The following is a 20,546-nucleotide window of genomic DNA, read 5'->3' on the forward strand; positions in this document are numbered from 1 at the left end:
AAAAAAACTAAGGTATGAAAAATAGATGTTGGCCGATTCTCAAAGATACCGGAAAAGCACAAAAAATTTCATCAAAATCGGTCAAGCCGTTTCGGAGGAGTATGGCAACGAAAACTGTGACACGAGAATTTTATTTATATTGAATTAAATTATTTTTAATAACTCTGTGAATTTCTTATAAAGGTAAATTGATTTAAATGTGTTTATTATAATTTCTCATTTCTATTGAATTTAATTACAAATGAAAACCCCAAACAGTAAGCGCTAGATATCCTTAACATTTTAGCAATATTTGGATAAGGATTATGTGGAAAAAGAGTGAGATTTTGGATATATAGAGGTTACTATTGAACAGTGTACACGGGACAATGTTTATCAAGCCTCCAATGTGAATGGTGTCTTTTGTAATAAATTTTCATACTGAAGATTTTTAATCCATACATTTTTGTATATTTGGCAGCTTTTCCCCCTCATATGTATTGTAAAGTCAAGTTTCTAGACAGGTGACAAGATTTATTTGTTAAAGCCTCATTCGCATGAACGTTGTGAGGTTTTCTGTTAAAAAAATTGTGACAAAAAGTGTTTTTTTAAAGTTTGGAATCGTAACTGATTTTAATCCAAAAATTTGAAATTGAAAAATAATGATAATGGCAACATTTTCGGTGATAAACAATTTTCTTATGTGAATTTAATATTTAATATAAAGCAATATGTCCGTGTGAATGATGCTTTAATAAGTTATTGGTTAAATTAAGCAACAAGATGGACTAAATATACAGATTTGTTTGTATTTAGTACATTCATCTGTTTACTAGTTAGTAGTTATCACTAATTCTAGGAGATTACGTTTAACATTCCACTTTTTTTTAGATATTTTTACTAAGACTTTACGATTAAGTCTGAAAATGTTAGGGGCCCAAGCTTGTGCAGAGCAATTCATCCCCATTGCTGAAACTTACAGTTATGGATGGATAAGTTATTAATATATTTATTGTTTCTTTTTAAATTGCTAGTAATTATTACTGAAATCAAAATTAATTTTTTCAGTTTATTCAGTGATTCTCAACCTTTGGTTTGTTGGTAATTGATGTTATAAATTAAACATTATCTCTGATTTGAAATGACAAAATAAAGTCTCAACACTCTTTCAATATTCCCAATATATTCATATCTAAAGTTGTCTGTGTATTTTGAAACATCATTCATATTATGTTGAATAAAATGTTGACAACCACTGAATTAAAAAAATCATTTAAAAATATTTTCTTAACAGATTATTTTTTCATTATCCAATATAAGTATTAAATAAATCTCAATCATTTAATAATTAAATTCTCTTAATTCATTAAAAAGTCAATATAAAACAAAATTCTATATTAAATTAAATTACATAATATTGTATAAGATTTATAAAAATAATAACAAAATACGCCAATAAATTGGGATTATTTTTATATTGATTGTGTTTATTTCGCTTGTATATAACAGATATTGTGGTCATGTAACATATTAACTAAGTTTTAACTTGCGGCGAGTGAATACTTATGTACTTAAACAATATATAAGTATCAATTGATTTGTACGTATGATACATATAGAATTATACGAAATTCCTTTGATTATATACGTTTAAATTAGTTATTTGTCTAATATTTACTTTATACTATATTTTTTGTGTTTTTGTTATTTATTCATCTATTTTATAAAATTGCTTCAAATATTAAGTTATATTTTAGTGCCCCGTTCCATTTAGTTAGGCGATGAAAATATTCAATGAGGGATGTAAATATATAAAACAATTCAAAATATATTACAATGTTATATTTTAATCCCGTTTTTTTATGTTTTGGGATACTTAACATATTACAAGATAAATAAAGTTAATTTCATCCTATGTTTGAGCACTTCAAAGCGATGCACTTTATTTTGGCTTATTAAAATTATATTAAATGACCCGTTTACATTTTTGTAGCTGTCTGTTTGTACATTCGCCAATACATTGTTCATTGTAAAGAGAGCTTCGCAAGATATATCGTATTTTGGTGCTTGTTTTTTAATATATAGTATCTGATTGACTAGAAAGCCCTCCACGATGTGAGATGTTTATGTATAACTAAAAGCTATGTGAGAGATGTGTACATAATGATAATGATTTTATGTAAATTGGTTAGTAAATATTTGAGAATGTTTATATAATCAATATAAATGTTTTATTTCACATTTTTGTATACCATAAACTAAAAAAAACACTTAATAAAAAATAACTTACTGTCTATTGGCAAATATAATATTTTTATATAAAAAACTAGCTTTTACCCGCGACTCCGTCCGCGCGGAATAAAAAATAGAAAACGGGGTACAAATCCTATGTCCGTTTCCTGGTTCTAAGCTACCTGCCCACCAATTTTCAGTCAAATTGATTCAGCCGTTCTTGAGTTATAAATAGTGTAACTAACACGACTTTCTTTTATATATATAGAAGTAGATGAATAAAACCAAATATAATTTGATTAACTTACTTTATTAATTGGATTACAAGAGAAAAATGAGTAAAATGTATCATAAGTGTTCACAAACTTTACTACGTTCAAACTCTGAATATTATTTATTTCTTGAACATTTTACATATTACTTTAAATTACTCAATCATGGGTGTAGAGGGTGCAGGTCGGCCGATGACACCATTGAACAGTCTGTCTTTGATCATCTGAGCCATAAGACCATGGATAACTTCAATAGTCGTCTTACAAGCGTCCTTTGTTGCTTTACTCAGTTTATCTTCCGATCGCTTTTCATGAGGATCTGCACCCGCGACTAGAAATACACCACGACCTATAAAAAAATTAACATTTAAATAATGGGACTGGAAGAACTGGACTTTCGAATTCTAGTACCCTTTCCTATAACACATTTTTTTCCGTCCATCAGTTTTGTAAAAATGTATGGGTAATGGTCACTTTAAAATGTTAAAAAAATTGCCATAACTTTATTTTTTAGTGTTACAAAAATGAACAAAGAAAAACTTGAGAGGTGTCAAGGGACACCCGGATGGAACGAAGTTCCTTTTGATTAATTAGTGAAGGAACCAATGTTTATTCTATGAATTTTCGTTATATATTGTCACGTCGTTGCCATGGTGAAGTAGCGCTCATTCGTCTATAGCAAAAAGTGTCGTGACAACTTTTCGTAAGAATTTTTTCCGTCTAGCCCCCTTTCACAACGCGCGATAAGGAACTTCGTTCCAATAAATAAATACCAAATGATGAAAGTTAGAACTCACTCAGGCAAACTTCACTCTGTTCAAGTTTGTCAGATAAATCAAATATCTGTCCAGTTGTATAATCAGCATTGGTGATAAGACTAGAACTACTGAGCGTATTCACCCAGTACTTGTTCCACAATGAGTCCAGTAGCCTTCGGTCTAAAGACGACTTGAAATATGAAACCTCTAACGAATAATACTGCTTGCAATGCACACCAAAATCTTCGATCTTATTCAGAGGAATGGTCTGGTACTCTGATGGTTCTTCATTAGCTGGTTTATAACCCTACAACAAGAAAAAGACCTTGAAAAATAATGAAACAAACTCAACAACAGCTATGCTAGATAATATAATAAAGTTTAATGGTAGAGAACCACTCTTGTAACTGCTGTATTACGACAATATTCCCAGCCCTTTTAAAAACACAGATAATAAATCAAAAGAATGAATCTGATGCAAGAAAAAATAAGTACCAACCTTTGGGTAAGTTCTGAAAGCACCAAGGCACACTTTCCCTGCAGAGATAGTTCTCACTGGGTCAATAACGATGGCCACAAAAGGCTCCTGAAAGTTTTGGTTGAGCATCTGTGTGGAGACATCAATGCCAGACAACCAGCAACCATAGCCAGGGTGGCTGTGGTACCAGCCAATAGCATTCTCATGGCGACCAACCTGTAAAATTGTTGACTAGGATTAGAACTTTTATGAATAAAAAACTAGTTGATAAAGCAATAGAAATTGCTGCTGTAATTTTTAACTGATTTTTTTTTATATTAAATATCACTGTGCTTCATTACATCCAGAGTTATAAAGCAGTTCTGGTGTAATTAAGTAATCAAAATATATTCAAATTTTCCCATTATATCAGTGAGATTAAGATATAAATTTGCTTTACCTGCTTAGCTGCCTCAATGTAAGCAGTCATGTACTCGTAAGCTTGTGCCTGAGCATTTACCCTGGTCTCTGTACCCTCCACAGGCAAGGCAAATGAGTCCATGACTATCATAGTATTTGCATCAACTTTACCTGTAAAACAATGGTTCAATATATTCTTCAACTACTTATTTATTTTACAAAAGAATTTTTACATAACAGTAGAATAAGAAAAATTTTTACCTAGTAATAGGCCCATCACTTCCAAAGTACCCCCCGAACGAGCATGCATTACCATTTTGAGTAGAGCCAATGCTGAAATTTTGATGTCTTTGAAGAAATGTGGGCTGAAACATTTACATTGCAATTTAGTAATATGTAGTATTGATGACTAGCATAGATTTTAATGGCAAAATATTGTGTTCGAAATTTAAACCTTACTCTTTCTCCCATGGTTTAGCTGCAAGAATATCTTGCTGTTGTTTTTTATCATAACGATAGATTTCATCAACGCTTGATACTGTTTCTATGTTGTTTGCCATAACCCAAGTTTTCTGAGCTGTACTGCTTTGAGAATCAGCACTTGTTGAAGCCATTGTTTCAATTCAATTATATTCCAGATTTTATATTCGTTATTGATTTCAGTTACAACGTTTTGCAAATAGATGATGTTTGAAGATTTCAGAATGTTATTTTTTGACAATGAGAAAAGAAGAACTGACATTGACAATGACAATTGACAATATATACTTTTTTTAGGTCACAGATATTTCACATTCTTCCAAATAATATGTCTTAATAAGCAATGGAAAAACTTTATTATTTACGCCAATAGTTGATCGTTGTTGGTTTTTTTTTTATGTTTTCCATAAATATAGTGATGATAATTTTTCTTCACCACATCAAGAATATTCTCAATTTTCCTGATAAACATCTTCCTATTCAACTTGCGCGCATATGTCTATCTTTCTCTAAAATACGATAACGGATACGCCTACTTGATACCGTTCTGCCAATGGCGTAACAACACATCGCAGTTTTCGAGAACAGTAAAAAATCACAATTTACTTTGCGGTCGAGTATGTATGACGAAGAGTTTTGTTGGTGTGAAACAACTTATCGCAGAAAAGTGTTTTAGCAAATGCTTTGTGCGGCAACGAAGTAAACAATAGTATGCAATTTACAAGTTAGTAAATAAATTAAAGAGGCGTGAGTCCAAGGTGTAAGTGTAATTGTAAGAGAACAAAACAAGATGAGCGCCCCAATTATCATCACTGTTCCCAACAACTACCTAGCGATGGAGGACATGGACTCCCAGGTGATGGTCGACGTAACGTCACCATCACCATCACCATCGCGAAAAAGAAGGTTGGACCATCTCACATGGGAGGAGAAAATGCAGCGCAAGTAAGTGACCATTAATTGCCTGCGTGTCCTATTTTCGGAATGCAAAAAAGCGGTTCTTTTACTATGATTGTGTGCTATATCATTTTCATATCAATGTAATATGTAACTGTATGTATAAAAAAGGTTTTAAAATTGTTTTTATTATAAATTAAGTAAATGTTTATCTCGTTGATTCTAGAACATTTAGGTTTTCCGTAGATGACGCAGCAGGGTACTGTTTATTATGACGTAATTTTGGGACGGAAAAAATTCCGGAATAAGTAACAAATTTAAACTAAAAAATATACACATAAAGACGTTTACATAACAACCGGCAATTTTATACATAACTAGCTTTTTCCCGCGACTCCGTCCGCGCGGAATAAAAAATAGAAAACGGGGTAAAAATTATCCTATGTCCGTTTCCTGGTTCTAAGCTACCTGCCCACCAATTTTCAGTCAAATCGATTCAGCCGTTCTTGAGTTATAAATAGTGTAACTAACACGACTTTCTTTTATATATATAGATTATTCATTCGGTATCATTTACTGATGCAATAAGCGACACCGACAAACATTCTTGCCAGTGTCGGCATAAGTAAATAAAAAATGAAAGTTTATAAAATTAAAATTCAAATTCGTTTTAATTTTTGTAGGAAATTGAAAAATCGTGTCGCAGCGCAGACTTCACGCGACAGGAAAAAGGCTAAAATGGATGAAATGGAAAGTCGTATCAAACATTTTATGGATGTCAATGAAAAGCTTATTAGTGAAGTGGAGAGTTTGAAGGTAATCAATTCAATCAATAAAAATATAAAGTTCAAACACTTTTCATTCACATAAAATACTAAAATGCAATTTAATTATAGTTGAGGATTACTGTTACTGATCCATTTTGGTGAAATTTCAAAAATTTCGTTATTAGAAACATCTACATGCTAAATTATAGTTCTTCCTAGTGACTGTTGTCCGATCTTTAATTAAATTTAATTCTTTGTACACTATTTTTATTATTAAATATAAGGAATTTTGTTGTAGGCATTGAACGAGCGTCTGTTAAGTGAGAACACTAAGCTACGCAGTGAGGCGGCGGCTCGCACCGTCGCGGGAGCCCCGGGACCAGCAGCGTCTCAGCCTCAGCAGAAGGTGGGGCTCCCGTCGGCGATGCGTGTGGCACGCCTGCTGCTGGCGATGTGCCTCTTGCAGACATCCTCGCACAGTTCGAGTCTGAAGAGTACCTCGACACCCTTCAGCAGCTTGCAAACTCCCTCCTCCAAGAAATTGATACAAACACTTCAGGAGCGACTCAAGATGTAAGTTTTTATACTTGTTTTTAGCATTTTTAATAGAAATCAGGACTTTCGGGACTAGAAATCAAGATTTTTAAGTCCAGGCACATAAATTAATTGTTTTGTGTTCAAGTATTGTTTTCTATGACAATAATAAACTAGAAATATGATGTTTTTACATATTGGTACTGGGTTTACATTAATCTTGCTAAATATGTAAACAAAAATCGTATCATGTTCTGTAGATCAATATTATAATAATACTAGCTGTCGCCCGCGACTCCGTCCGCGCGCAGTTAAACAATGGGGGGGGGGTATGAAAAATAGATGTTGGCCGATTCTCAGACCTACTGAATATGCTCACAAAATTTCATGAGAATCGGTCAAGCCGTTTCGGAGGAGTACGGGGACGAAAACTGTGACACGAGAATTTTATGGTCTAAAAACTGTTCCATTCTATTGCACAATTATCTAAATGTGAGTCATGTGAAAATACATTCTTCCTATTGCTGATGCAATCTGGTTTTATTTTGCAAATATCTTGTTGCTTATTACATCATCTATTGACCTTTTGCATTTTAGGTTAATTACAAGAGTAATATTAATTAAGTACTATTATCTATATATATAAAAGAAAGTCGTGTTAGTTACACTATAACTCAAGAATGGTCGAACTGATTTAGCTGAAAATTGATGGGTAGGTAGCTTAGAACTAGGAGACGGACATAGGAACTTTTTTATCTTGTGTGCATTTTTTTTATTTCCGCGCGGACGGAGTCGCGGGTAAAAGCTAGTTAATAATAAGTAATAACATACATATCCAAATTATGAGACATTTTTAAGTTTAAAATTTTTATCTCTCATAGGTATCAATCAGGGAAGCTGGAGAATGCATTGCAGGAGCTCAAGTGGTGGGGACCTCAGCAAAGCAACTGGAATCCGGTGAAGGTGGATGCGTAGACATCAGGCCGGAGTACAAGAGCCCAATTGACATCAAACATGACGTTGACAGGATAATGTCACAACACTCTTATGCACATCCCCATCCAGACATTGTAGTTACCAGACCTCAAGAAACGGTACAAATTAAAGAAGAGGATTGGGACAAAGGAGACATTTTTTACACAACTGTAGATGAAGCAAATGATTGTATAACTATTGAAGTTCCCTGTGACGATCCTGTTAAAGATGAAGTTGTACCCGTCAGTACAGATTTAGATTTATTGACACTGACTAACAATAGTTCAGATTTAACATTGGAATGCGACTTGAAATTGCTTTCACCGATGACATTGTCACCTAATTCTGATGAGAACTTGCTTGGAGTGTCTCCGTCTCATACCAGCCTCAGTTCTGACTTAGGTTATGAATCATTAGCATCTCCTCTCAGTGAACCCGAGTCTATGGACTTGTCAGACTTCTGGTGTGAATCATTCTCAGAATTATTTCCCGATTTAACATAAAATGGTTTAATTTTGAGTATAATTCTCACTTGAAGACTGATTAGTTGTTAAGTAAATGTTATTAAAATTATATGAAATCTAATTGACGTAAGTTTATAATCGTTTTTAGCATTATTAAGTTTTAAGTTATTTTATATGTACTAAATGTTTTGTATAGGGATGTACATTGAGTGTTGTAAATAAAGTGTTTTCCGGCTCAATTTTGTTTATTTATTTCCTGTTTACTTCACTTAACTAATATTTATTCAGATTTATATCCTGATACTATATAATTGGTAATTATGGCTTTTCCATACATATTGAATAACAGTTTGGGTTTTCGTCAATAACAGATAAGCAATAACCTGCAATCTACTCATTGGGACTTTGACATTTAGCATCCTTTTTCTATATATTTCTGATCCTAAGACCAACAAATGTTTTGAAATATATTAAACACTCTTAACTTCGCATGAGTCGCTGCGCCGAACGGAACATTAGGTATAGCGAGGCGTAGTAGGATAGGGCATAGCGCAGCGCGCCGATGACCTTGGGTTGCCAAGACATTTGAAGTCATATAACAGAAATTATTTCATTATTTTTTAATTCACATTTGTCAGCCTTAACGTAAGGTCAATCACCTAAACAATATTTCCAAACCAAATTATCGTACGTGTAATTTTTATAACCTATACTCTAAATACTACCGTTATTTTCTACGTGCGATAATGATCGTAATGAACTAGTGTCTTTGAACCCGTTAGTACTCATGTACAATGGGTTTAACCGTGGGTTTTTACTGCCAACATACGCAGTTAACCTTTGTTACGTTAATGATTACCCTAGTATATTTTTAAACGACTTCCAAAAGCAGTAGGATCTCAATTCGTCTATATGTATTTTTATTTTACCCAATTTGATAAGAAACAGGAAACAACATTTCCCGACTCAATATGTCTCTGTTAATATTATAACGCTTGTGGACAAAAATAACTGTGATAATTCGCATTTTTATCATTATTAACACAGTTTTAATAAACATCAAATAAATTGTCCAAATGAACACAAAAGTGATAATCTACGCCATTACGTAACTGTGCTTGTGATTATATTGATTTATCTTATCTTTATAGATTTACTTCATAAAACCAGAAATAAATATTATTATATCTAAGATTTATTCGTCAACCATATAAATCTCAACTAATTATCTTGTATTTTTTAATGTTAATATCTTCACAATTATACAAGTTTTCGGTACACTTGAAAATGTAGACACGTTTTCGTTTTGAATTTCGCGGTAACTCGGTTCATAAACATATGACGGAGCCACATACAAGCGGTGTAGAGCAATCAAGTGGAAAATAATCCTCATTTAACTTAATTATCGATAGGCGAGGCTATTTTTCGATATTTTCGACTATATTGGTAGTGTCTTGTTTCGATAATTGAATTGTTTTTTTTTTTTCATTTGTAAAGAACTTGCAAATGTGTAATGCAGAAATTGGATAAAACAAACTCTAACATAGAAAATTATTGTATAATTAAATCAGTCTTTCAAATGATTCGCTTTCAGAAAAGTAACAGGAAACAATTAGATTGTAAGGAAAATATCCTACAATCTGAATTTTATTCAGATAAATAATATACTTCGTATATTGTGTTGTGTAAAACTCACTGTCACATTTAATCTGGCCAAAATGAGCATCCAGGCCTTGGATTGTAGTATAAATCATAATAGTGTTTACTTGACCTAACTGTTTCGTGATTTGTATTTGTTGGCGGAGGAGTTTCTTTATCAACCTGAACTTTTCTTTCTACAGGTATAAAATCGCTTTCTGTGAACAAATTCATATCAAGAGGATAAATTCCACATCTTTTAAATGCTTCAGTAGCGGCAAATGTAGCGGCCTCTTTCGATAATATTTTATCAAACAAATTCACAACATTTTCCGCCGTTAACTTATTTCCTGGGTTTGATTGCAACCAAATTTCCACAACTTTTTCATACGCTTTAGATAAATCGTTTATAAATACATCATCTATTGGTTGAAGTCTGTTTTGAGTACAAGGTGGAAAACAAATCATGTTAATTCCATTATTTCTAGTAATATTTACTATTTCGATACTTTTAGTATACATAAGTTGGCCGTCGAAAAGCAACAACACTTGCTGCTCTTTCTTAGCTCCGCTTAAAAATATAAATCTACGTAACCATTGTAAGAATTCATTTGTCAGAGAACTATTGGGAATGCAGATTTTCCAAGCACTTTCTTTATAAGTTAAATCTGGTTGTTGCTTTTGCGGAAATATAATCATCGATGGCAGATAATGGCCATCAGCGTTTAAACACAGAATCGCCTTTAATATTATTCCATCTTTATTTTCTTTATTCTTTGTTTGATTAATAATATAGGTGCTACTTTCTCCAAGGAAAATTTTAATGTAATCTATGGTATAGATTCGGTCTGGAGGATTTTTTTTTACATTATAAAATCCGTTTAGTGTTTTATAGAAATAATCTAATTCTGCCACATTGAAACCAACAGATTTTGAATTTATATTCGGTATTTGTAAAATTATTTTAGGATGTCGTTTCATTAAATTAAAAACCCAGAGACGTTCGGCCATGATAGCATTATTTCGGAATATAAGTTTTTTATTGTGTTTCTCTGCTAATTGATTTGCTATTATTATAACGTCGTTTATTGTTAACCTCAAAACAATTTTTTGCAATTCTATGATGTAATTTGTCAGCTCATCTTCCTCTTCTGGAGTTAGTAAGACAGTCTTCTGACGTTGAGATCTCACTTCTACGATGGGTTTTGGTCGAGATGGACGTATTTTCATTTTCTTTTCCATTTTATTTTTTTAAACGCTCATAAGATCTTGATGGCAAGATGCAATCTATGTCATTCTTACAAGCTTTTCTATTCTAGCTGATCATAGTTGTTAATCTGCTTGTTAGTAAGTACCGATTTATGAAAAAGAAAAAAACTTAATTTGATTTTAAACTTTTATGCAGATACATAACCACACTAGTTAGTAACCATTAATTAGTTAAAGGTTACATAACCACACTAGTTAGTAACCATTAATTAGTTAAAGGTAAACATAACATTTTGTTAGGTTATGTTAAATTGTGCAATCAAAACTTATAAATTCGATATATATTGAAAAATATCACCTGAACGCTTCCAAAAGATTCGGACATTTTATTCCATTTTCTTCGGATTATTTTATCACGTGATCAATGAAGTTAATACTATTTTCTACATATTTAATTAAAAGTATTTGATTCTGCGTGTTAAATGCCAAATACGGTCTCACTATACGATAACACTGGCTCGACTGACTGAACCCCGACGGGATGACGTCACTCCCGATTTTTATGTTAACCTCAATTTTAGGAAGGACCATACGCAGTAGTTTAACCTAATAAGTAATTTTTTTTTTACTTTTTCAGATATAATGACTTTATAATAGCAGGATCTAAGTAATTAAAATTGCTAAGATGATAATGACAATACAGGCAAGATACTTTTGTCTTACTTACTTACTTGATATAATTAATTTTGCCTTTTTACTATGAAAGTTTGATAAAGACCTAGTGCGTGTAATGCGTTTTTATTTTATTTTTCGCTTTGTTCTTAATAAAAAATATATAAAGTAATAAAGGAAGTGTAAATATATTCGTAAAATCTTAGGTACTTCTTACTGAGGCATGCTGGTAAAAACGTAATGAAAAATAAATATGGCAATTCGTATTTCATGTAAATTTCGACTTGGGTTTTCCCAACACACATTAACAAAAAATATATTATCTTCCGTTTCTTACTCTCTGATAAAACTGAAATAATTTTTGTATGGATATTTCAGTAGTGGAATCGACACTGAGTCAAGGCACAAATACATATAAAATTTTAAACTAATCAATGCTAAGTTATTATTGGTTAATTTTTTAAATGATTATAATGGTGACACGGCGAGGTAAATCATTTTGTTAATTTTAGTATAAACGTAGTTTGCTTTTAAATCAAATAGTTTAAACATATTTTTATTTCATAATTAGATGATCAAAAGTACAAGGTCAAGTACAGTTTAAGGACTTTTTTCTTTCCAAGAATACGAAGGTTTCTTATAATTTTACTAATCGTTTCCATAGATTAAAATAACAAAAAAAAATGTGGATGAATGGATTATAGATTTGTGTCAAATTGAAACACGTTTAAAAAAAACATTAAATATATTTGTTAAAATATTACAGATTCAATAAAATCTCAAATTACATATAACTATGACTGACGTCAGTTGTACCCACACTCACGAGTATGGAGCCAAATATAAATAAAGTTGTTAATGCACCTTTTTGCAACCAAAAGCAATTTATTTATTCTATCAAAAAATAATCGTAAATGTTAAATTATAATGATGTATTAAAGGTCTTTCTTATTTTAATTTAATACTAGTCACTTTATTCAGTCTACAAAAATATTATATACTAAAATGTACTTATTGTTCCTCGATTAATGACAAAAGTTCTTTAAAAGAATCGACATAGCCGTATAAAAATATCGTAGTGTGAAACTTGCAATATGGCCGTCGTGCTTTTTGCAAATGGCGCATTAACAACAAAAAATAATTGTTACAAAGCGGTTTGGCACTCGCACCTAACGAACTAAAGCGATAACCATAATTGCTGTAATAAAAAATACAACTTGCAAACATAGAACCTGCGTAGCACTAATGGAAGATATTGAAAACTTATCAAATACGCAATTATTGCAAAAAAGCTATGGATATATAACCTATAGATAGATTGTTTCATATAATTGCCTAATGAAAGACGATTTTTCGTCGAAGAGTGAACGTTTCGAGTAATTTTTTGCCGACTTCAAAAAGAAGGAGGTTATCAATTCGACTGTATTTTTTTTTAATGTGTGATGTAATTAAATGTCAACAATGACAAACCCTAACAAAATTCACCCTTTTCTTTTTTTTTCTTCGGAAGGAATTTGGAGGCATTTTTATTTTTAAAATTTTGTGCTCCGGATTTGCTATCTATATTTTACATATCTATGAATGAAGCATACAACGTCAATTCACTTCAAGCTTATTTATTATAATAATTATCGTCGTTTAAAATTTATTTTGTTAAAAAAAAATTAAACAGTACTATCACAAAAATATAACAATATTACAAAACTTGCTAAATTACGTATGATAATATAAATATTGTTTAAAAAGTCTTTACTAAAAAAAACGCGGCAATTACTGACAGCTTAATAGTTCATTCAAATTTGGAAAATGTCAAAAAAGAGCATTTAAAAAAAAAGGTTTGCATATTAGTTTTTAAATTATTCTTTTGTTTAATTGTAAATTGATATATTTGTGACAGTACTGAGTCAACAATCTCATAGACTTAATTATAATCTAAGTCGAATAAATGTCTGACATTTTCGTTCGTGTAGCACAACATTTTACATAATTTTTTTTTAATTTTCATTTCAAAACACTACATTTTTCATCACATGCACCTTTTAGTCACATTTCACTAGAATATGTAATTGTCAAGAATTTTTTTTTACAAATCTATTAAGTATTTTATTTTTATTATTAATGAATATGTATACTAGGCTATTACGTTTACTAAAAAGGTTTGCTTAGAGAAACTTTGAGCGGTTGATAAATACAGTATAAAGTAGTTACAATTTTAATATTCAATAAATGAAATTCTAGGTCGTAATAATTTATTGTAACGTTATTCAAGGAGTTAATCTTATATAAAACTAATGTTTTATAGAAAAAAATACATATAGATTAAATCTTCGAGCGTTTAATTTACAGTCGCATATGCTTTGACATCTGTGATTTTTCATTAATTAAATGTCACTTTGACAGTTTGAAATGTCCACAAACAAAAAATAATAATGTAAAATTTTAACCAAAAAGCTTGTCAAAGCAAGCATGGCAGTATGGTTTATCGTTTTGTTCTTTGAATGTGCCTTTATTTAATTGTCGTAGACAGAATGCACATACAAAGTGTTCCGGATGGAACTTCCTGAACATGGCTGTGATGCAGCGGCCGGCGATGGGCTTGTGGCAGCCGGCGCACAGCGAGCCGCGCTTGCCGTGGTAATGAGTCTCGCAATATGGCTGCCCTTCGTGCTCGAAGAACGAACCGCCGTGGAATGGTTCGCGGCATTCCTGGAAATATAGATTTTTTTTTACATTTCATATAGCCAAATAGTATACCTAGTCAAGAGACGACGAACCGATGGAACGCTAAACAGTATTTTCGGCTGATCACAAAATTCATTAGGTGTATTCACTACAAAAACTGTGAATGAGCCTAATTATAAAAAAGAAAAATCTATTTTATGACACGTCTATGACCTCATTAAACGTTTCATATGAAAAAATGGCATATGGATACGTAAAGGTTCGCCACCTTTGTCCTGACCTAGTCTATGGCTCGACCTTTGAATTTTTTAATAAACGCTTTCTGTTAGATTGTAAAGTCTAACAGTAAGCGTGTCATAGACTCGTGTACTCATCAACTTTTTAATGTCTATAAAATTTATTAATTTGTGTTAAAAAGTGAATAAATTATAGTAGGTACTTCATAACTACTTAAGATTCTTAGGCATGACGGCTAACATGCTGCTCAGCTGTTCATAACATCAATGTATTATGTTATTCATACAGATGCATTAAAAAACTTATCATTTAATTAAAACGATTGTACATGACGAAAATTATGAAAATTTATTTCTTGTAATCAACGTAGTACTGGTATCGGTGTCTATAATCACACTATTTTTTTTTTCAATCAAATGGATTTCTTATTTGAATTTCGGACGAAATTTGATTTGGCCGATTAACTACTGACCAGCCTTAAATAATAATGGATGGCTGCGTTTGTTTATGGTCATTTTTTAGTAATTCTAATAATTTAAATCAATAATGTTATCTTAAAAAAAGGTATTTTGTGTAAACTGGAATTTTGTTTTCCTTTTACTATTCTTGGCATAGCAACTTATTATTTGAGTGCAACGCGATAAAAATACCGTTTGATCCGATGGCCCATAAACATGGCGGCCTGATTCTAGTCGTCAGCGGGGCTGCGGACGTCGCCGCGTCACTAGCGACGCCTTTAAATAGAACCGATGAAACTCTACACGGTACTTGACCCTATTTGCGTTTTTTCTTAATTTTCCACCATCTTAGACCATTACGCAAGGTCAATGCCACGGACGGCCGCGGCCTTGACGCGACAAATGGTGACCCTTGCGGTCAACACGTCGCGCGCGCAAAATCCCGCGCTTTTAAATGTCATCTGTCATTTTCAATTATTATTTTTTATTTTGTTTTTTTTTTTTTATTTTTTTTTTTTCATCTTTATTATAAATCTTAACATTACAAATAAGTTAATAAAATATATTACATAATTTATTATTTCCTATTAAGTACACTAGACTAGAAATATGTTACTTTTTGTAATTGAATTATTTTTGTGTTTGTGTGAGTATCATACGTTGTTGCGCCGATACGGCGAGCATAGCTGAAAGAAAAATTGGGGAGGGCATTCATTATAGAGAAGATTTGAAGGCATTGTTTACTCTTCCTCATCGACGCCGACGCATTTGGGGCATACCGGCTTTCCTTCCATAGCATAAAACGATTTTCCTTTGACTGGATTTTGACATTCCTGTGAGATGGAAACTTACATTTTACACATTGCATATATATTTAACTTGTTCAGTTAAAATATGTAGATACTGTAATACTTGACCTGGCGCAGATGCGCTGCTGAAAAATGGAATAATACTATACCTGTCATAAAATGTATCCGCGCCGTCGTCCATAGTGAGGTAATGAAGACTGTTACTGACCTTGCAGACGAAGCAATCCGGATGCCACTGTGTGTTGAGTGCGGATATGTAGTTCTCCATGATGGGTTTGCTGCAGCCGCCGCACTTGGGCGCGAACATGTCGAAGTAGTCGGCGCGGCAGTAGGGCTTGCCGTCCCGCTCATGGAACCCTTCCTCTCCGAACTGCTGGCCACACTGAGCGCAGAAGAAGTGCTCAGTGTGCCACGTCTTCTCCAGAGCGGTCACGCATTTCTGTGAACATGAATAAAAACATTTGCATAGAAGACGAAATATGAAAATGGAACCTAATGTTCATAAAAATTTCTCCGATCTCAACTAACATCGAGAATGGGGCCATTGCAATACGCGCATCTCGGCGAGAAGAGGTTATGATAGTCCGGTTCGCAGTATGGCCTGCCGTCGCGCTCGAAGAAGTTCCTGGTGCCGAGCTCCTGGTTGCAGTGAGCGCAGGTGAAGTGCTCAGGGTGCCAGGTGCGGCCCAGCGCGGTGATCACCTGCATACATATAGAGATTACAATCACTGTCATCGAGTGCACTTGGTATTTCCAGTTTCACTGTTCACGCATTCCCAGGAATATTAAGTGATGAAGACCTGTCCGACGATGGGCTTCTCGCAGGCATTGCAGCATCCCTTCTGGGGGGTCTGTACTCCTTGGCGGCTCATGTCTGCCCGAAGAGAGCCGAGCATGTGCTCTAGCGACGCTGACTCCGGCTGGCGCGGGTTGGTGCGGTACTGCTCCTGCCAGGCGCGCTTCTCCCGGTACACGTGTGCGCCTCCTTCTGTCGGTGAACCGCTAACCTACAGGAACGGTACGATTTATTTACTTCTGTTTTTTTTATTTCAATGTTTTCGATGTGAGACCCAAAGGGGACGTACAGCAAAGATACCGGTCGGTGGCAGTGGAGTGGAGCGAATGCGGTCCGAGTGAAATGTTTGCCTATGTACTCTAATATTATATGCTGGCGGCCCCACTACGCCTGTGATGTAACCGTGCGTCCTATCTTTAGCCGCAGCGCGCGGGCGCGAGGGAGACGGCGGCGCTGGAGTAACCGTTCCCGCGGCTGGAAATAGCGTTCGACCAAGAAAGGCGACTTGTAAATATTATAATAAACGGAAAATCGGATGTTCGGTGGTGCAGTGTGCCGAGCCGGCTCCGATGGATGGCGAACGATTTTAAACTTTAAAACTAGGGAAGTAGTATGAGGTTTCTTTTCAAGGGCGCGTTAGTGACCTTGTCCATTGTCCTAATTAGAAATCGAGCCCTTTAAGCTTAATTAAGAACGGCTGGGAGTGCTGAGTTTTGAAAGGGGTATCAGTTTTATAGTTATTTCTGCACCGCGAGCGTATTGCTTGCAACGATGTTGACTCACTTGAATGTTTACACTGGAGTCTGTTTATTTAAATGAAAATAGAGAGCCGTAGAGTAAATACAAATGTGATTTATGAATGCAAATTGGGTTAAGAAACGTTGGGCGCTCATAACTGCCACACAAAATAGACAAAGTCCTGCCTATCAGGTCAAGTGTCGTCTTGGCAGCTATCTGCGGCCTTGGATATTGAAATCTGTCGTCTTGTTACAAAGTGTTTTATATAAATCAATTCTAATATTTGCTGTATAAACAGTGGAAATATAATAAAACTCGCGCGTCATGATCTTTTTAGACATTTCATAGTGAAAAAAAAGTTTTATGCATTGCCCACATGTGAGGGTAGGCTGTTTTTGCTAACTTCTTGGTATCTATAAATGATAACATAGTTCGAGTTAAGTCTACAAATTTGCACTTACTTTAAAATCGGACAGCGATGCCATCAGATCATCCAGCTCCTTGGTAGCGCTAGAGGCATGATGGTGGTGCCTCGGTGCGAGCGTGGGGGCCGGCTGGTGCTGCGCCTGTGCGGGTTCCACCACCGTCTCTTGTACAGTCACCGTCACCTGCTTGGTGCCCGGCCGCGGCAATGTTCCCGCGGCAGATCCAACCGGCGACGGCGGGACTGGCGATACTGATGCTCGTCTATTACAATATACAAACAATTAACTACCGCACTCAGAGACGTTAAGTTGTTTAGTTTAGATTGAGTATGAGAAATCTAAGTTAAAGGAAACTCTTTGACGACAATTATCAACTCTAAGTGCGGTAGTCAGTGTTCTTTTACAAAAACAAAAAAAGATCACGTAGAATGTTTATATCATTATTAATTAGTAAAAGAGGCTTTTTAAATTATAATATACTTATTATTAGTCTTATAAATAATAATAGAGTATAATTCTTTCATATATAACACATCTTTAGATCACGTATATAAGAAAACTGTGGGACGTAGCAGTAAACAATTATGAGGTGAAGCTTGCTAATCCTATGCTAAAATAAAGCATGAACTAAACATTGTTATTGTAAACTCGTAATAGACTATAATCATGTCTGTTTTACTTGTAACAGTTACATCTACAGTATATTAGATATGTGTATGACTTATTATGCATATATTGTAGGGGAGAAAATCCTGGAATGGAGGACACGAATGAGGATTGAAAGCGTGGAGGTCTCTCGACCTGATACGGATTGCTGCAAGTCAGAAATCAAAAAACCTATCACCACATACTGTGAAAAACATTTGCGTAGGCCAATGTGCCACAAGACTGACAGGCTGATTGTGATAATTATAAAATGTAGAGATGTTTCAATAACATTCTTGAATCTCTGGCTCTCGTCAACTTTGATGTACTCAACTCACAAGTTTTATTAGAAAATTTACATTAAAATTTTATTTGATATTTCTGTAATAGTATGATGTTTGCTTCCTCAGATTAAAACTTCAAAAGATATCATCTTATTTTTTTGAGACGTCGATATTTTCAATCTTTCTTATGTAATAATTCTATCAATACTTTTATCACATCCAACATCTCAAAAAGAGAACAGATTTTTTTAAGGCAAGGGAGAGAGAGAGAGAAAAATTAAATATATAAGAGCTCTTTGTAATTTTTTTTTAAATAGTTTGATGCGGAAGAATATTTTAAGGGCCCACAGGCCCAAGGTTCTCTGGTCATTACCCGACGAATGACACGGAACCGAAGCCCGCGAAAACGAACGTGACATGTCAAATTGCTAGCTGTCAAACAATTAAAATTGGCGCCAAGTCAAACAATGCTACCGCGTCTGCCGTGCGCCGTGCGACAAGCGACAAGCCATCCAAAACAAAAGGCACACGACACAGGAGTAGTGATGTGTGCAAAATATTTATATCATTCACTCACAAGCTTTGACAGATTTTTACGTTCACAAATAAAGACAGCTGTTAGGTTTTCGTTCATTTCAGTTTTTTTTTCGCGCGCGTGGGTATTTTGAAATTAAGATCTCAACAGTAGATAAGTTAATTATAACATGGATTTAAAACTAAAATTTGCAAAATTTTCCTTTCTAATTTGGTGAAGTTCTTGGTCAATGTAATAGACATTTTGTAAAAACTCAATTGTCCTAAACGAACATTATAAAATAACACATTAGATTGTGTCGCCTTATAATATTTCGACATTACAAAATAATAAATCTCAATAAATAAAATAAATAATAACGAGCATGGATATAAATGTGTCAACAGGTGTCGTGCGATCGGAACAAATGCCAATTACGCCGCGGAAAGCAGAAGCGCTCCCGCCAACTACGATCAATAAGTTACATAGATTGTGGTCATTGTTTATTTTAGGTGTTATTTTAACTAGCGTGTTTTTTTTGTAAATAATAAGCGAGATGTCAATATAGTTTCGTACTCTAATAAATTATGGATTTGCTTTAAAACCGCCTAAATTATAGAACAAAAAAATAGTTGATACCGTTTGGTCTAAAAATCTTTATGTAAGAGTTTTATATGAAGTTTTCTATAAAAGCCAAGATCAACAAATAACATTCTAACAATTTTATAGACTTGGTCAAATTTAAAAATAAACAACCATAGTCGTAATAATTTTACAACGTAATAACGCGGACGCCTACAAGGAAATCATAAATCAATATATTTTAATATAGGCAGTAAACCTAGCCCTTGAAATTATTAAAACAGACATTGGTTTCTTAGTACCCATCATTACAATTTTTTTTCATGTAGCTACATCAATAATGTATTTTCTGCCAATCTAAAATTCTATTAATCTTTTCTGAAGGTCTTGTTTTACTTCAGTATTCTTTATCTATACTTATATTAAAAAAGATGAAGGATTTTCTTGTTTGTTTGCATTTAAAATCTTTCACTTTTAAGAAGCTACACTATCCCCGGGTTTCTTTCCGTCATATTTATTACTGTTTTTTTTTTTTTAATTCCCCGCGGATGAAATCGCTTGTAACTACTATTTACGTATAAGTTGCCAGAAGAAACTTCAAACTGGCATATCATAAAATAAA

At 33.6% G+C, this 20,546-nt stretch overlaps 4 protein-coding genes across 8 annotated transcripts in view; 1 reads left to right on the forward strand and 3 right to left on the reverse strand.

Moving 5' to 3' along the window:
- Window positions 1-2,516: 2,516 nt before the first annotated feature.
- LOC106718519 (COP9 signalosome complex subunit 5) lies at window positions 2,517-4,853 on the reverse strand. The gene is made up of 6 exons (XM_014512620.2): window positions 4,578-4,853; window positions 4,380-4,483; window positions 4,159-4,289; window positions 3,741-3,935; window positions 3,281-3,548; window positions 2,517-2,832 (listed from the first exon to the last, which is right to left on the reverse strand). The coding sequence occupies exons 1-6, from the start codon at window positions 4,730-4,732 to the stop codon at window positions 2,639-2,641; spliced, it is 1,047 nt and encodes a 348-aa protein (XP_014368106.2). The 5' UTR covers window positions 4,733-4,853; the 3' UTR covers window positions 2,517-2,638.
- Window positions 4,854-5,152: 299 nt separating this feature from the next.
- On the forward strand, window positions 5,153-7,785 carry LOC106718520 (X-box-binding protein 1). Its single transcript, XM_014512621.2, has 4 exons — window positions 5,153-5,543; window positions 6,179-6,311; window positions 6,561-6,835; window positions 7,678-7,785. Exons 1-4 carry the CDS (start codon window positions 5,389-5,391, stop codon window positions 7,769-7,771), a joined length of 657 nt encoding a protein of 218 aa, XP_014368107.1. The 5' UTR covers window positions 5,153-5,388; the 3' UTR covers window positions 7,772-7,785.
- A 2,042-nt stretch (window positions 7,786-9,827) lies between these two features.
- On the reverse strand, window positions 9,828-11,640 carry LOC123723613. Its single transcript, XM_045686808.1, has 2 exons — window positions 11,441-11,640; window positions 9,828-11,210 (listed from the first exon to the last, which is right to left on the reverse strand). Exon 2 carries the CDS (start codon window positions 11,113-11,115, stop codon window positions 9,940-9,942), a length of 1,176 nt encoding a protein of 391 aa, XP_045542764.1. The 5' UTR covers window positions 11,116-11,210; window positions 11,441-11,640; the 3' UTR covers window positions 9,828-9,939.
- Window positions 11,641-14,142: 2,502 nt separating this feature from the next.
- Window positions 14,143-20,546, reverse strand: part of LOC106718536 (paxillin) — a 48,895-nt gene continuing 42,491 nt past the window's right edge. For 2 of the 5 annotated variants that reach the window (XM_045677774.1, XM_045677775.1), the window contains exons 6-10: window positions 17,936-18,161; window positions 16,741-16,947; window positions 16,469-16,642; window positions 16,149-16,379; window positions 14,143-14,460 (exon numbers count right to left, since the gene is read on the reverse strand). In XM_045677774.1, the coding sequence (XP_045533730.1) occupies window positions 14,194-14,460; window positions 16,149-16,379; window positions 16,469-16,642; window positions 16,741-16,947; window positions 17,936-18,161 (1,105 nt within the window). In that variant the 3' untranslated portion in view covers window positions 14,143-14,193. Of the gene's footprint in view, window positions 14,461-15,784; window positions 15,965-16,148; window positions 16,380-16,468; window positions 16,643-16,740; window positions 16,948-17,935; window positions 18,162-20,546 lie in introns of those variants that run through there. The other 3 variants (XM_045677776.1, XM_045677778.1, XM_045677777.1) reach the window with 3 other exon arrangements.

The sequence above is a fragment of the Papilio machaon genome, chromosome 4, assembly GCF_912999745.1.
Source record: "Papilio machaon chromosome 4, ilPapMach1.1, whole genome shotgun sequence".
Classification (NCBI taxonomy): Eukaryota; Metazoa; Arthropoda; class Insecta; order Lepidoptera; family Papilionidae; genus Papilio; species Papilio machaon.

Coding starts and splice junctions, on each gene's coding strand:
- LOC106718520 (XM_014512621.2), top strand. CDS start 5,389: ATGAGCGCCCCAATTATCATCACTGTTCCCAACAACTACCTAGCGATG. Junction 6,312..6,560: donor GTGAAGTGGAGAGTTTGAAG/GTAATCAATTCA, acceptor ATTTTGTTGTAG/GCATTGAACGAGCGTCTGTT. Junction 6,836..7,677: donor CTTCAGGAGCGACTCAAGAT/GTAAGTTTTTAT, acceptor TATCTCTCATAG/GTATCAATCAGGGAAGCTGG.
- LOC123723613 (XM_045686808.1), bottom strand. CDS start 11,115: ATGGAAAAGAAAATGAAAATACGTCCATCTCGACCAAAACCCATCGTA.
- LOC106718519 (XM_014512620.2), bottom strand. CDS start 4,732: ATGGCTTCAACAAGTGCTGATTCTCAAAGCAGTACAGCTCAGAAAACT. Junction 3,936..4,158: donor ACATTGAGGCAGCTAAGCAG/GTAAAGCAAATT, acceptor ACAATTTTACAG/GTTGGTCGCCATGAGAATGC. Junction 3,549..3,740: donor CTTTCAGAACTTACCCAAAG/GTTGGTACTTAT, acceptor TTCTTGTTGTAG/GGTTATAAACCAGCTAATGA.